Source organism: Muntiacus reevesi, chromosome 2 (assembly GCF_963930625.1).
Source record: "Muntiacus reevesi chromosome 2, mMunRee1.1, whole genome shotgun sequence".
NCBI classification, from domain to species: domain Eukaryota; kingdom Metazoa; phylum Chordata; class Mammalia; order Artiodactyla; family Cervidae; genus Muntiacus; species Muntiacus reevesi.
In genome coordinates this window covers 268,107,532-268,122,302 of record NC_089250.1, presented here as the reverse complement: position 1 = coordinate 268,122,302, position 14,771 = coordinate 268,107,532, and the positions used below count along the sequence as shown (strand labels likewise).

Here is a 14,771-nt window from a genome sequence, read left to right as displayed (position 1 = left end):
TGGATAAAGCGGAGAATATAGAGACCAGGCTCAAATTGGGAGGCCAGAATGGGCACAGACAAGCCGACTGAAACACGGAACTCTCGTTTTATTCAGCTCTGAACGTTAATATTCTTTGTCCCTGCTGGGGCCGGTGTGCACGTGGGTCCAGCCCAGTCACAGCGCGGGGAGAGCCCAGGAGGTGGAGTTAGGGGGTCTTGAAACTTGAGGTCACGGCCCCAATACACAGATGGGTAAACTGAAGCCAGGGGATGAGCAGAGATGTGCCCAGCATCACCCAGCGAGCTGGGTACTGCTCTGGCCTTGCCGCAGGCTGGGGTCCTGGAGACGTAGCGGGACTCTGGCCTCGCGCCGCCGGCGGCGCCCGTAGCTGTGGGGGTCCTGAGGCTTGCGGCCAGCCTTCCCTGACGGCTCCTTGGTGGAGGCAGACCGGAGCCAGTATATGATCTCTGGCAGGCGGTGGGTCTGGCACGTGCCCAGGGAACAGAGGCGCCCGCGCTGCTGGGAGACGTGGGGCTGGGGCCGCCTGGGGATGGAGCGTGGGAGAAGACCGGGTTCAAACACCCCACTCGAGAAAGGGGGCTCGGGGAGTACCCAGAACTCCGAGACGGCGGGGCCCGTTTCCTGACCAACTTCCCATTCCACCGAAGCGGAAAACGGCCTAGAGAGGGCGCACGGCCCCCGCGGTCTCCCTCCCGCCCCGTCCCCGCTGCCCTCGGCGTTTCTCACCTGCCCGCAGAGTCCGGGTCCCCCAGGATGGAGGAGGCGACGAGTAACAGCAGGAGGATGTGGGCGGTCATCGTGGGGGTGGGGCGGGCCGGCGTCTGAGAAACCGGTGGGCGAAGCGACTCCTCCGGGGTGCGGCCCCGCCCCCTCCCCGGGCCTGGAAAATGGCCTGAGCACCTGCTCTGGAGCCAGGAAATCAGGGCGTTCCCACTTCTCAGACTGTGCAAACTGAGGCCGAATGAGCCACACCACTCCAGAAGGGCAGGATTAGGACTGAGATGCCCACCTCCCGCACCGCGGCCAAGGAGAGCTCACGGGACCCGCGGTGCCGTCGATGCCCCTGGGAGGCCCCGGGAGACGCGACCCCTTTAAGGCGGAGGGAGGAGGGGCGGGGCAGCTGACACCTGCAAGTGCCGACGCAGTTTAGGGCTTCCTGGAAAGGACTGGGGGCGGGGATGCTGCAAAGCGCGATTTCACCCTCTTCTTTTTGCCACAGCAGTGTCAGGGACAGGCGACTTCCAGAGTGGGGGCTGGGCAATACGGCCACTGACAATTGGGACAGGCGGCAAACTGAGGCACCTCAAGTCGTGGAGGCATCCTGGGCCCTAACACCATCCTGGTAGAAGAGGAATGTGTGCAGATGGGTGTGGGGTGCCAGCAGGCCAAGCGTTTCAGCTGTACTGAAGCAGCTGTAGGAAGGCCATGGAAAGAAGTCATGGGTTCTGTCTAGGGTGATCCAGGTCGTGTGGACAGAGACCTAGGGGGCCAGTGACTTTGGACATGGCCTTGGGAAGGGCAGGGTGGGCAGGTGCAGGCACCAGGTCTGCAACAGAGGCTGGAAAGCCAGTCACTGGGAGCAGGGAAGGCCAGTGGGGTCTCACTGTGCATCTCTACCATGGGGCAGGCAGTGGGAACCCCCTGAGTTCCAAGCCAGGCTGGGGGAGGAAGCAGGCAGCCACCCCCACAAAGAACTCTCTGAACCCCTCCCCCCGACTCAGTTTCCCCAGGTGGAGAGGGTAGGGCAGCAGGCACTGCCAATCAGCCTTGGTTTGGCCTTGGAGGGTCCTGCACAGGAAAAAACAGCCTGAGAGGAACAATGTGTGTGATGGGGGAAGGCGGGAGAGAGGCCTTCTGGGAAACCTCAGAGCCCAGCTGTGCTGGGAATCCACACCCCGGCCCTCCCCCAGGCCGGCACAGAGGCCCCGCGACAGGGACACATTAGAGGGGGTTGGGGGAGGCACAGACTCTGAGAGCCAATGGAGACCACCCTGCGAGTGAGCTGAGGGCCAGGTGGGACTTGAGAGTGGAGGCTGTGGAATCCGGGAGGCTGGGGAAAGGTAGCAAGACCCAGAGACACAGAAGTGGTGACAGAGACCTGCACCCGCCAGCAGGCACTGCCTCTGCGCTCTGGGCGGTTCAGACGCCAGCAGACAGAACCCCGACCCCACCATGCCCCCAGGAAGCGGAGCTGCCGTCCCAGCTGAGGATTTATTGGCGTAAATGCAACCATATAAAAACATAAGTTATGAAAAACACAGTCACGATGTGCCCCCCCACCCCCAGCCCCTAAAACCCCCTTCTGTGGGAGGGAGGGAGAGGAAGGGGGAGCCCCGAAACCGCCTAAGAACGCCGCAGCCCCTGGGCCCTTGCAGGGCCAGCCTGGCTGGGGTGGGAGAAGCCGGCGCCGCCTCAGCGCATCCGGTAGTCAGTGGAGCAGGAAAGCTCACACAGCTGGCCCTTGAAGTCCAGGTCGATGGTGAAGTCCAGGTCACGCTGTGGGGAGAGTGTGGCCGTGAGGGGGGACTGGGACAGGGCGGGCAGACAGGGCAGCGGGGGAAGGGGGAGGACAGCACAGCCCGCCCAAGGTGCCGCGGGCCCCCAACTGTCCACACACCCTCCCTGGAGACGCCGCATTGCTGCTCCCACACCCAGCATCTGTCTCGACCCGTGAGGTTTCCGACGTGATATCCTCAAAACCACCTGGAACCCAGCCAATCCCTCGCCTTGGGGGGGGGGGGGATGGAGGGGGAAGGGAGGGGCAGCTGCTGTCTCCTGCATCATAAGATTTCCTTTATCAAAACCATCCCCATCAGCAAAAGTTATTTCTTTCTTCTTTTACAAGAAGCAAACCTCTCTCTAGCAAACTTCCCCCTCTCAAAAAACTCCGGGGCCCCACCCCGCTGTCCCTTCTTCCTCTCCTCCAAAGCTTCCTGGAGGCCAACCCTCCTGGGGCTCACCCTGTAGCCTGGGCCCCCAGCAGCCCCTGGAAAGACTGGGGCAAAGTCACCAATGACCTCAAGAACTGCTGCCCCCTCGGACCTCACTGCACTTCACTCCCGGCTCCCTCCTCCCTCTTCGGGTCTCTTTCAGTTTCTGGTCTGAGTTTTCTCAGCCTTTGCACTACTGGACCACTCTTTTCCTGTGAGGGAGTCTTATTTTGTGCCCTGCAGACTGAGCAGCTCCCCCGCCTGTCCACTAGATGCCAGCCATGCCCCTTCTTCAACTGTAGCACCCAAAATGTCTCCAGATGATGACATGGTGGGGGAGGGGGGTGCAATATCATCCCTGGCTGAAAACAGCTGCTGAAACCGGCTCTTACCTCCCTGACTTAGAAAGTGGGGGCCATCGGGGGTGCTCCCCTCCATCTGAGCTCACGCAGTGACGCACCATTTGACATTTCCAGCCCAGGCCACGCCCCTCAACTTTCAGACCTTCCTCGAGGCCGCCAACCCAGGAGTCCCCCACCCATGTCTGAGCTCCTGACTTTGCCACACCTCAGCGGATGAAACAGACCTCCTTTCCTTTCTCGCTCCCACTCTCCAGCCAGGATATCCTCTGGCCCCGTCTCCACCTGCTCCAATACCTGCCGGCCCCTTTCCCAGCTGAGCACAGAAGTCATCACCAGCTGGCCCTGACATGACTCTCTTGTGTCTAGAACTTGAACAGCAGGGGTCCGGCCTGATCATGGCTGGGTCCCCGGGGCCCCCTGGTTTCCAGTAGGTGCTGAATGAAACTATGGTCCACAGGCAGGCCGGGGGTGGGGGTTTGGGGGGCACAGGCCAGGCAGATGAGTGCAGGACAGAGGGTAGCCGGGCTAGCTGGCGGGTTTGGGGCCGAGAAGTCTCTGGGCCCCAGAACAGGCAGAGAGGGGTGCCCGAGCCCACCCGCCCACTCCCCAGAGCCTCACGTTGTTCTTGGCGTTGGGCCGCATGCCAATGGTGCCAAAGATCTCCTCGCCAGTCTTCACCGTCAGGTAGTCCTCCATGTAGAACACTGTCTGCTTCCAGTGAGTGTAGGGGGACTCGGGGCCTGGGGGCGGGCGTGTGCTGGCATCAGCCCGGCCCACCCCCCTCACCGCCTGCCCTTCCCCACCCCCACCTTCCCTCCGCTGGACCCCCTCCAGAGCCTCCAGGCTGGGCGGTGACTGTGGTCCCTTCACCCTGATCAAGCCTGGGACGGGCTTTTTCACGGGCGCAGAGACTGGAGCACCGTGTGCTCAGGCTGGCTGGCAGGGCTGGTGTCAGAAGCCTGCAGGCCCCCGGGGCTCCCTCGGCCACTCCTGTGGCAGGCCCCACTGTGCCCGCGCCCCTGCGCCCCGCCTCACTGGTGGAGAAGCCGGTCCTCTTGTGGCAGCGGGTGAACTCGATGTTGAAGTAGGCCACCAGGGCGTGCACGTAGTCGTTCCGCTTAACTTGCAGGCAGAAGGGGGAGGTGAAGGTCAGGTCTTCCACCTTGACCGTGTAGATGTCCACCTCCTGTGGGAAAAGCCTCGTGAGCCCCCTTCCCTGACCTCCGGCCCAGCGGGCAAACCTGGGGGGCCCTGCTGGATGCCCTGCTCTCCCAACCCTAACCCCAAATCTGACAGGTCAACCTCCTGGAAGGACTTGGAGAATCGCCTGGATCCACTCTCCACGACCCGCCCTGGCCAGTGTCGCCACCCCACTGCGGCAGCATCTTAACAGGGTTCCCCGGCTCCCGCCTTCTCCCCCCACAGCCCTTATCAGTCAGCGTGACACAGATCACATCACAGCCCTGCTTAAAATCCTCTGACTGCTCAGGGTAAAACCAGGAGTCCTGCCTCAGGCCACGGAGGCTTGCCCGGTCAGGGCATCTGCTCCCCCCCATCTCCGTCTACAAACTCCCTCCTCCACCCAGTTTGGCCTGCCTCCCTTATCCTTGTGCGAGTTGATACCGGGAGTTGGGAAAGGGAACCTCGAAAAATGATGGCTGTCGGTATTATCAGGGACCCACGTGTGTATATAAGCTCCCGAGACCACAGACAAGCAAGCATTCATGGCCCTGAGCGTGGGCCAGGTGCTGGCTCTTCTTGGGTTGACCCTGAGGGACCCCCAGCCACCCTACCCGCTCACCTTGATGAGGCAGGCGTTGGTGACCAGCTGCTTGGGGTCCACCACATCCACCAGGGGCTCCTTGATGGCCACGTCTTTGATGCAAGACATGTCGAAGCCGTACACGTTCTCCCACCCTGGGGCGGAGGCGGGGAGGAGGGGTGAGCCCGCAGGTAACCACACCCAGCCAGCGCCCCTGTACGCTCCCGGGCCCCAAGCTCACAGTGAATCTTATAGTCCTTGTACTGCCGGTCCTCGATGGCCGTCACGTACAGCGTGGCTCGGTCTGGGAAGATGAGGCCATCGGGTGCCTACGGGGAACAGGGCAAGGGCATGAAGGAAGGGGGGACTCGGCAAGGTTGCCCGATTTTGTTTCTTTGTCCACCCCCGACATCGCCCTGGTCTGAGCTCAGCATTTCCCAGGTGGGCTCCTGCTGCGGCCTCACCGGTCCCCAGCCTCAGTCTACTCCCCAGATGGCTGCCTGATGGCTCTGAGGAGCATCTAGGTCACAGCCTATCCTAACCTTGCCCCTCTGAGGAGTAAAGCAAGTCTTACACATCCACGCGGTCCCATGAGACCTGCATAGGCCCCTCCACCCCTCACCTCCAACTTCCTTCCCGATCCTCATTCTACTGCAGCTTCCCTACTGCTCTACACCCAGCGAACTTGCTCCTGCCCCAGGCCCTTTGCACTGGCTGAAATCCTCTGCCCAGTGCGCCTTGCCCCTCAGATCCCATGTGGCTCCTCTCCATCCGGGCTTCAGGTCTCCGCCAGCTCCCTGGAGGCCTGCTCCAACAGCACCTGGGTCCACAGTCCCTACCCCTCTGGCCTGCTGTGGTTCTCCAGCACCATCTCTCTGTCCCTGTCTAGCTTCCGGTACTGGGCCCCCTCCATCTCGCCCGTGGGCCTCCTAACATCTGTGTAGGAGATGTCTTCCAGGCCCTGTACTCAGTCCCTGTGATGGCTTTCCTTTTTTGCCTGGACCCAGACACTGGCTCAACAGCAGGACCCCAGCCTGCATGAGCTGCGCCCGCCCCGCCGGAGGCCTCACCAGCCACTTGTCTCGGGCGTAGAGCACGGTGTTGAGCATCGACTCATAGAAGAGGCAGTAGCCCATCCATTCGCTGATGATGATGTCCACCTTCTCCACCGGGAGTTCCACCTCCTCCACCTTCCCCTTGATGATGGTCACCACTGTGGGCAGACAAGGGCACATGCCACCAGCCCCGAGGACAGCTGTCTGCCTGCCTCCCCTGGGGGCGGTGGGCGTGGGGGCACCTCAGGGCCTGGGGACCCCACTGGGACAGCCTTGTCTTCTCAAGGAAGGGCTGGGGGCTGTGTTGGGGCATCTTTATAGAACTCTGTGAGCTGAAGCCACACCCTGTCAATTTAGTTTTAAAATCATTCATCATGGGATATTTCTGAGGCAGGAACAGAAGCTTGATGTGAATTAGGTATTAGGTGACATTAAGATTTTGCTATTAACAGGCGGGACCAGGGCCCGGCACAGACAGCCCTTCGCTCTAGGACACGGAGCAGGAAAGGCGGCCACTTCCTTCCCCGTCACGCCTCGCACACGCATGGGGAACCTGGTGCCAAACCATCTGCAGACGACCTGCTTCTGGGTCAGGGTTTTCTATGGGGCAGAGCAGCTCCCTTGCTGAAATCTACTGGAATTCAGTCCTGGGATTCCCTGGTGGTCCAGTGGCTAAGACTCCGTGCTCCCAATGCAGGGGGCCAGGATTCAACCCCTGGTTAGGGAACTAGATCCCACATGCTGCAACTAAGGCCTGACGCAGCAAAGTAAAATTAAAAAATAAAGTCAACACACTGGTTTGGTTAAAAAAATAAAAAGAGATTTTGCCACTAACAGCCATGGTCATGTTTTGTTTTTCTGGCTGCGCTGTGTAGCTTGTGGGATCTTAGTTCCCTGACCAGGGATCAAAGTGGGGTCCTAGCAGTGAAAGCAGTCCTAACCACTGGACTGCCAGAAAATTCCTGTGGTCATATTTTTTACAATGGCCTTATCTACTAGAGACACACATGGCAGGATTTATAGTCAGAATTTGCTTCAAAAGGAGGCGTTTAAAGCTGAGTGATGGGAACTTGGGGATTCGTTACACTAGTTTCTCTTTTTTAAAAAAACCCCCTTCAGCTTCTAGAATGCCAAGGGCCCTCATATCAAGAAAACCCACATGTTCCCATGTTCTCTGCCCCTCAAACCTTGCAGGTGGGAAGGGCAATGTTGCAGCTTCTGCCCAACTTTCTTCCACTTTTGATCCATGCCACCCTACTTTTATGAACTGACCTCACAGATAACATTAATTCATATGTGACTAATGATGACATTACACGTAGGGGATGAAAGTCTTGGAAGCTCCAATGCCCATGACCAGGAACTTGGTTAACAGATCTGGTGTATGTGAAGACAGAGGGCGGTGGTCATCAAAAAGCAAGATCCTCTCAGCATTGTGTCAGGGGGTTGAATACATGATACCCAGGTGAAAATCGCAAAGGGCACGTATGAAACATAATTGGTGTCAAAACCCAGCATGTGAGTGTAGAAACGTACACATGCAAGTCTGTTCATCGGTATGAACTTCTCTGGGAGGCAGTGCTGGCTGCACTTAGAGAAGAGTGGCTGACAGTCGGGTGGGAGACTTCTTACTCTGGGCCTCATGTGCCAACCACGTGACTATCACTCACTGAAAAAACTCAAGATAGCTTCTTGAGCTTTTCTTTTCTTTTCTTTAATAAAAGACTGAAGCACTAAGCTTGTGACTTCGACATGCAGATTCTAAGATGGTCAGGTGGTGGGTTCTGAGAAGGTGGGATTTTTGGGCTGTTTATAGCCCAGAGCCTCTGGGATGAACGCCTGAATTTGACTTCCATGGCCCCCATTCCCTTGTTGAAGGGCCCTGGGGAAGTTGGGATCCCCCGCTCCCTCCCCAAAGACCCCGTTCTCTTCCTGGGCTCACCATGGTCTAACTTGTTGGCTTTGACGATCTTCACCGCATAATCAGAGATACTGGAACACTCGATCTGGGGGCCCAGGAAGAAGGGAGGGTGAGACCCCTCCAAGTCCCACCCTCCATCCCACTCCCCTCCACCCAATCCCTGAGCCTCAAGGGGCCCCCTTTCTGTTCCCAGGCCCAGACCCGGCCGGCTGCTGAGGACACTCACCCCAATGACCTTGCGGGCCCCAGCCTTGGCAGCAAACATGCAGAGGATCCCTGTGCCTGAGCCCACGTCCAGCACCACCTTGTCTTTGAAAAGGTGCCGGTTGTGAAACATGGAGTTGCGGTATGTGAGGGTGCGGACCTCATCTTTCAGCATTTCCTGGCAGGGGTGGGAACAAAGAGATCATGAGGGGACCGGCGTCCCCCGTTGAAAACCAGGGTGTCCTGGCCTCCAACACGCTGATCAACTCGAGGACTAAGCGCTCAGTCCTCAAACCTGCTTTAGTCCCCTTGGGACAAATCATTTCCCTTCCACACACCTCAGTTTCCCTACGTGAAATGGGACTGGATGGACCAAAATCCCATCTTAGGCAGATTCTACCTTTGTCGTCTAACCCCTTGTAGAGCCTTGACTTTAAAAAGTCCTCAGTAAGCGGAAGCCACTAAACCGCCCACGTGAAAATGGTAAATTTTGTTAGCATATTTTATAACAATTAAAAAAAAGAAAAGGAAAGAGAAAAATCTTCCCACCCCATCTCTGCTGCTTTCTGGGACCTCAGCGTCCACCACGTGCAAAAGGGGTAGAGAAGACCTTTGAGCCGCTGGGGGACAGTCCCGCTGCCGGTCACTAGAGGGCGGCAAAGACCGGTAGGTCCTGACCTGGGGGCTGACGTCTCAGATGCACATGCGCACTCCCAACCCAGCCTCCCAGGAGAGGACCGGTAGAGCGCCAGGCTAACCCGGTCTCCCAGGCAACGGCTGCGCGAGGCGACCCCGGAGTGTGAGCTCTGCCTGCGCAGAGGGGGCGGGGGCCCGCTGGCAGGGAAGGCAGGGCGCATGCGTCAGAGATGAAGCTCCAGCCTCCCCAACATGACCCCCACCCCCCCACCCCCCCCCCCATAAGATTCGGCAGCCTTACTCACCTCGTGGATGCCGAAGTGAGCATAGGAGTCAAAGTAGTAATCTTTGGACGTCATGTCCTCAGCGTTGGGCTTCTCGCTGCTTTCTGCCTGGCCACAGGAGACCTGGGAGGGGGTGAATGGGAGCAAATGGGGTCACATCTGGGGGCTCCACACCGATTCGGAAGCCTCCAGGCAGGTCTCTACTCCTCCCTGGAGTATACAGAACCACTCCCCAAACCGTACCATGGCAACCCTACAGCCCCCACCTGCCGTCTTGCCTCTCCCAGGAACCCCCCACCCCCAGAGCACCATCCAGGAGGGCAACCCCGATACCTCAGCCAGGCCTACCATCTCTCCAGTCTCTCTGCCCCCGTCTCTAGCTCAGCCCACAGCTGGGGAAGGGAGGGGAGAGGAAGGCAGAAGCGGGGCAGGCAGGGAAGGACAAAGGATGGGGGTGCTGTAAATGGAGTTAAGGAAGTAGCCACAGTATTGGGGGAGGCCAGGTGGGGGCCAAAAACTGGACGGAGTCTGGACTAAGTGTTTCGGGGGCAAAGGGTAAAGTGGTTTGAAGCCAGAGGGATCACAGTTAGACCACTAGAAAGGGCCTGACGTGTGAGGAGATATGTGTATGTGGGAAGGGGTCTCACAAAAGGATATTTACTTCTTCAAGAGGCGGCTGGAGGCTCATCCCATTAGCCAAGGTGGCTACAAAATTCTAGGAGAGAGTAACAGGGAGAAAGGATTAGCTACCGGGAGCCGCTAGGGGAGGGCCAGGCCAGGCGACCCGGGCTCTTGGGGGAGAAGGAGGTGTTGCCTACAATTTTGCTTTTCCTTCGTGAGTAGTGGTGGGAGAAGGAACAAGTAAAGAGGCAAGGCTGTTTTCAAAAGGGGTGGGGGAGATGTGGGGGGAGCGGGGAGGGGGTTCTAGCCCAGCTGTGGCTGGAGAGATGGTGGTCTGCCCCCACACTGCCCCTGTTGGGCCAGGCACCTGAGCACACACGCCTCCCCCATCCAGGCCAGAGGAACTGGCACCCGCCAGGCACAAGGGCACTGCCAGCTGTCACTCCCCCTCATGGTCTAATCTCCCCAGATTAGATGACACTTCCTGACACAGAGCCTCATCCTGGGGTACCATTTGTAGCTGGGTGAAGGGGACTGGCAGCGAGCACCCACTGGGCATCTGCCACCTCTGCAAAACAGTGTCTCATCTGAGAGGATTCCAGAAAGGAGGTGTGGTACACAGGCGCCCCCACCAGAGCTGGCACGCGGGCCGCTGGCTCCTGCCTGGGACTCAGGGAGTCCCAAACAAAACAAGGGAGCGCCAATTTCCTGATTATGACCCTCTGCGCAGGAGGGCAGAGTCCCACGGAGGAGGCCAGACCCTGGACCCTCAAGTCCATCTACTCCCCATTCAAACCACCATCTCAGGCCCTGAAACTCCCCAGGGGAGGGGCCGAGTCCTGGATCCACCTCTGAGGAAGATATTTTCTCCAGCCAAGAAGGCCCTCGTCTAGCAGAGAGCCAAGGGGGAGTCACTGGAGTGACCCTTGGCGGCTGCCCCCCAAGGTATGCATCTTGGGACCTCATCTCCCATTCCTGAGACTGCTACAAGCTAAGAGGTGCGAGTACAGAGGGCCCAACAGACTACAGCTCTTCCAGATGCAAGCACTCTCCAGGCGCCACGAAGCGTGAAATCACAGACATAACCCCTGGGCTCCAAGCCCCACCTTCATCCTCCCCAAGCCAGTGAATGACGCGGATACAGAAGGACGGCAGGTGAGGGGACCTCCCATGGGGGCCCATTTCTCTACACCACGGACATCACCGCCAGACATGCCCCCAGAGCGCTTGAGACACAGCATCGGGACAAGCCCCACATAGCTGCAAGAGAATTACACCTCACGGGACACCATTTCACGCAAGCAGGCTCAGGACCCTCAAACAGGGTTTCAGGAAGGAGGAGGTCAACTCCCACCCTCACAAATACCCCAGGGAGAGGAAGGGTCAGAAGGGGGTAAATCCGCTGCCTTCACTGCCTCACACCCCCTTCCCAGGACAGATTCTCTCTCGGCTCGCCCGGGAGGGCTTCGACGGGGAGGGGGGCTTAGAGACACGCCCCATGAAAAAGATGTCCCTCCCACACACCCAGAAACGGCCACAAGGGGGTGCACAGCGTCTAATCGGGAAAGATCTCCTTCAGCTCGATGCCCCCCCATCAACCAGAGAGAGGTCACAGGGGCATGCCCCATCCCCCCAGCTCCCAAAGAGGGGGAGAATCCAGAGACAGGAAACTGGGGTGGGGCTGGGGGGTCCCAGAAGGAACCAATTCTTCATCTTCCTCCAATCCCAACGCACGAGTGCATGAAACCTGAACCGATGCCTAAGCAGATGCCCTGGTCACAGGAAGGGGTTTGTTGAGGGTCGAAACACACTGCCCCTCCCAAGAGCCTCATTATTGCACGGAGGTCCCCACATTAAGTTCCACCCCGAGGTGCCTGTCACGATCCCCGGGGAGGAGGGCAGGGGGCCTCGGAGGGAGGGTCCGTGCCGCCTCTCCGCCCCCCCCCCCGGGCGCCCCTCCCCCGGCCGGGGGCGGGGCCTTTGTCCCGCACGTGGAACCCGCCGGGCCAGCGGGCACGGCACACCCCCTCCCCACCCACCGTGCCGCGGCCACGTGGGGGCCAGGCCGGAAGCGCCCCCAGCCCTCCTCCACGTGGGAGTGGGCAGTAGGCCCTCGGTTCGGCGTGGCGCCTCAGGCCCCCGAAAGCTAGGGGACCCACACTTCAAACGGTATCCTCGGATACGGAGCACGAGACGCCCCCCTCCGTACGGCCCGGGGCCTTCAACCCCAATCCGGCGATTCAGAGCCCCTTCCCCACGGCGGAGGCGTAAAACACCGACTTCCAAACCGCCCCCCGCCCCCGGCGGCGCTCCTGGCGCTCACCTCCATGATGCAGTTCGCGGCCTCGGCTGCCGCCATCTTCACCCGCGTCTACTCCTCCTCCGGCCGCCGAGACCCCCCCCCTTTCTCTGCACTCCCCCGGGACCGCCTTATACTGGAGGCCACGGCCCGCCCACCGCGACCCCGCTAGGAGATCTCATTGGCAGCGGAGGTGACCCGTCTGAAAGTACCGTTTACCCATTGGGCGAAGCAGACGCCCATCAAAGCTGAACTGCCCGCCCAGTCTGGCGTGCCGAACCCCGCCCCCTTAAGTCGACAGGGATGGGAAGGACTGGCCGTCTATCGCAAGAAGCGCGACTGACGATTGGGCAGAAACTACTGGGAGTTCCCGCCCCTTCTCCAGTACCGCCTCAAAGCTTCCCGGCGGACCCTGCGCTAAGCAGACATCTTGAAATAGAACTATCACCAAAAGTACCCGCCTCTTGATATCTGCTATTGGTTTATTAACGATGTGACGTCATGAGGCTTTCGGCCTGCCTCCACAAAGCGGCTGGCCTCAAGGAGAAGGTGACGATTTGCCCACGAGAAAGGAAAGCAGGCTTTAGGCTCCAGAGATTGGCTCAAGCAAACTGTCACTCATCGCCCATTCTGTGGCTTCTCCCAGCTTGTAGGGAATCCAAAGGGGAATAAGGGAGTCTGTGCCCATTTTCCTGAGGGAAAACTGAAGCAGTGAGAGGCTCAAAGAGAGGGAGGTCTTGTCCGGGTCCCGAAGCAAGTCAGAAATGGGACTCAGGCGTCGAGGTATTGAATCTCTAGCCCTCTACTTAATTGTTCCAAGTTTTTTAAACCCAGTGACCCCACTCAAGCACTTGGCCTTTGCCAAGTCCTACCCATGCTGGGGAACACCCACCCGCTTCGTCCGGCCATCAGGAGTCAGTCCCGGCACAACTCGGTCGCCACCTCCTCCAGGTAGCTTCCCACGACCTGTAGAAAAAGTTACTCGTTGAATGAAGGTAACTGTCACTTGTGGAATGTATCCATCACCCTAGAAAGTTCCTCCACCACCCTTTCTAGTCAACACCGCCCTCCCACCCAACCCAGAAGCAATCACTGTGTTGTTACTATAGTGTATCTTTTCAGCTTCTAAAATTTCCTATAAAAGTTTGTGCTCTTTTGTGCTTGTCTTGTTTTTCTCAGCATAATGTTTTCAAGATTCATTCGTGTCGCATATAACGATTGTCCAACCCTTTTTATTGCTGAGGAATATTCCACTGTATGGCTGGATCACATTTTCCTCTTGGTTGACATCTGGGTGGTTTCCAGATTAGGGCTGTTATGAATAAAGTGGCGATGAACCATCGTGTCCCAATCTTTCTGTAGATGTACACTTTCAATTCTCTTGGGTAAACCTAGGAGGACATGGTTGCGTCCTGCGCTCGGTGTATGTTTAACTTGATAAGAAACTGCCCCAAAGTTTCCTATGGTGTTCTACCATTTTGCATTCCCATCAGTGATGCGTGAGAGTTCTAGGTGCTCCGCATCCCCTCCAGCACTTGATAAAATCAGTCTATAATTTTAACCACTCTCCTATGTAGGAAGACATTATCTCCTGGTTGTGACTTACATTATTGCCCTGACCGCCAATGTTGTTCAGCACCTTTTCGTGTGCTTATCGGCCATTTGCATGTTTTCTTTCTTTAAATTTTTTTTTTTTTTTTTTTTTTTTTTAATTTGGCTGCTTAGGGTTTCAGTTGTGGTGCACAGGTTCTAGAGCATGTGGGCTCAATAGTTGCTGCAAGATTCCCAACCAGGGATGGAATTCACTTCTCCTGCATTGGAAGGCGAGTCCTTAACCACTGGACCACCTGGGAAGTTCCCCCATTTGTATATTTTCTTTTGTCAAGTGTCTGCTCAAGTCTTTTGTGTATTTTTGCAAACAAGAGTTGTTTTCTTATTCACCAATTGTAAACATTCTTTGTCGATTCTAGATACAGGTCTCTGTCAGGTATACTGACTACATTTTTCTCCCAATCTGTGACCTGTCTTTTCCTTTTCTTAATGTTGTCTGTTGAAAAGCAGAGACTTTATCTGAACCGACATCTTGACCCCTACATTGTATGTTGTGTGGAATTTTTTTTTTCTTTTCTATTTCTCCAAATGTTTCAGCAGGGTTTTTGTGTCTTTTTTTTTTTCTGATTTCCAATCAATTGCCAATCAATAACCCAATCAATTACTTTTGCTCTCGTGTTGCTATGAAGAAGGAAAAATTATAACACATTCTCTCTACAACATTAGGGAATAAATTAATGTCATTGGGTATAGAGTACAGGAGCTTCCCTGGGGGCTCAGATGGTAAAGAGTCTCCCTGTAATGCAGGAGACCCGGGGTTCAATCCCTGGATAGGGAAGATCCCCTAGAGAAGGGAATGGCAACCCACTCCAGTATTCTTGCCTGGGGAATTCCATGGACAGAGGAGCCTGGCAGGGTGTAGTCCATGGGGTTGCAATGAGTTGGATATGACTAAGCGAATTCCACACCACATAGAGTACAGGGGGGAGGTCTGGGCTGGAAGCAAAACTGGAGGAGTTGTCAAGTGTCAAATTCTGCATTCTCCAAGATGGCAACCTCATGGGACAAGGGAGGAATGGGTCATGACAAGTCTCAGCTGAGATATGCTATGGCTGTAAAACACACAGCAGATTCTGAAGACTT

General features: G+C 57.3%; 2 protein-coding genes across 4 annotated transcripts; both read right to left on the bottom strand.

The window, feature by feature from the left end:
• Positions 1-273: 273 nt before the first annotated feature.
• Positions 274-2,111, bottom strand: ADM5 (adrenomedullin 5 (putative)). The gene is made up of 2 exons (XM_065919390.1): positions 730-2,111; positions 274-526 (listed from the first exon to the last, which is right to left on the bottom strand). Exons 1-2 carry the CDS (start codon positions 798-800, stop codon positions 274-276), a joined length of 324 nt encoding a protein of 107 aa, XP_065775462.1. The 5' UTR covers positions 801-2,111.
• A 154-nt stretch (positions 2,112-2,265) lies between these two features.
• On the bottom strand, positions 2,266-12,252 carry PRMT1 (protein arginine methyltransferase 1). Of its 3 annotated transcripts, XM_065926514.1 has the most exons (11): positions 12,102-12,187; positions 9,819-9,872; positions 9,179-9,280; positions 8,260-8,415; positions 8,055-8,118; positions 6,128-6,270; positions 5,299-5,386; positions 5,097-5,212; positions 4,331-4,481; positions 3,914-4,035; positions 2,266-2,499 (listed from the first exon to the last, which is right to left on the bottom strand). In XM_065926514.1, the coding sequence occupies exons 1-11, from the start codon at positions 12,135-12,137 to the stop codon at positions 2,416-2,418; spliced, it is 1,116 nt and encodes a 371-aa protein (XP_065782586.1). In that variant the 5' UTR covers positions 12,138-12,187; the 3' UTR covers positions 2,266-2,415. The 3 variants fall into 3 exon arrangements, with proteins under 3 accessions (XP_065782586.1, XP_065782587.1, XP_065782588.1); XM_065926515.1 differs by lacking the exon at positions 9,819-9,872 and having other exon boundaries at positions 12,102-12,252; XM_065926516.1 differs by lacking the exons at positions 9,819-9,872; positions 12,102-12,187 and adding an exon at positions 9,506-9,597.
• Positions 12,253-14,771: the final 2,519 nt, after the last annotated feature.

Excerpts from the sequence above, each read along its gene's own strand:
- ADM5 (XM_065919390.1), bottom strand. The coding sequence starts at position 800 with ATGACCGCCCACATCCTCCTGCTGTTACTCGTCGCCTCCTCCATCCTG. Across the intron at positions 527-729 it reads GACCCGGACTCTGCGGGCAG|GCGGCCCCAGCCCCACGTCT; the intron begins GTGAGAAACGCC and ends CTCCATCCCCAG.
- PRMT1 (XM_065926514.1), bottom strand. The coding sequence starts at position 12,137 with ATGGCGGCAGCCGAGGCCGCGAACTGCATCATGGAG. Across the intron at positions 9,873-12,101 it reads CCGCGAACTGCATCATGGAG|AATTTTGTAGCCACCTTGGC; the intron begins GTGAGCGCCAGG and ends ACTCTCTCCTAG. Across the intron at positions 5,387-6,127 it reads ACGCCCGAGACAAGTGGCTG|GCACCCGATGGCCTCATCTT; the intron begins GTGAGGCCTCCG and ends TGTTCCCCGTAG.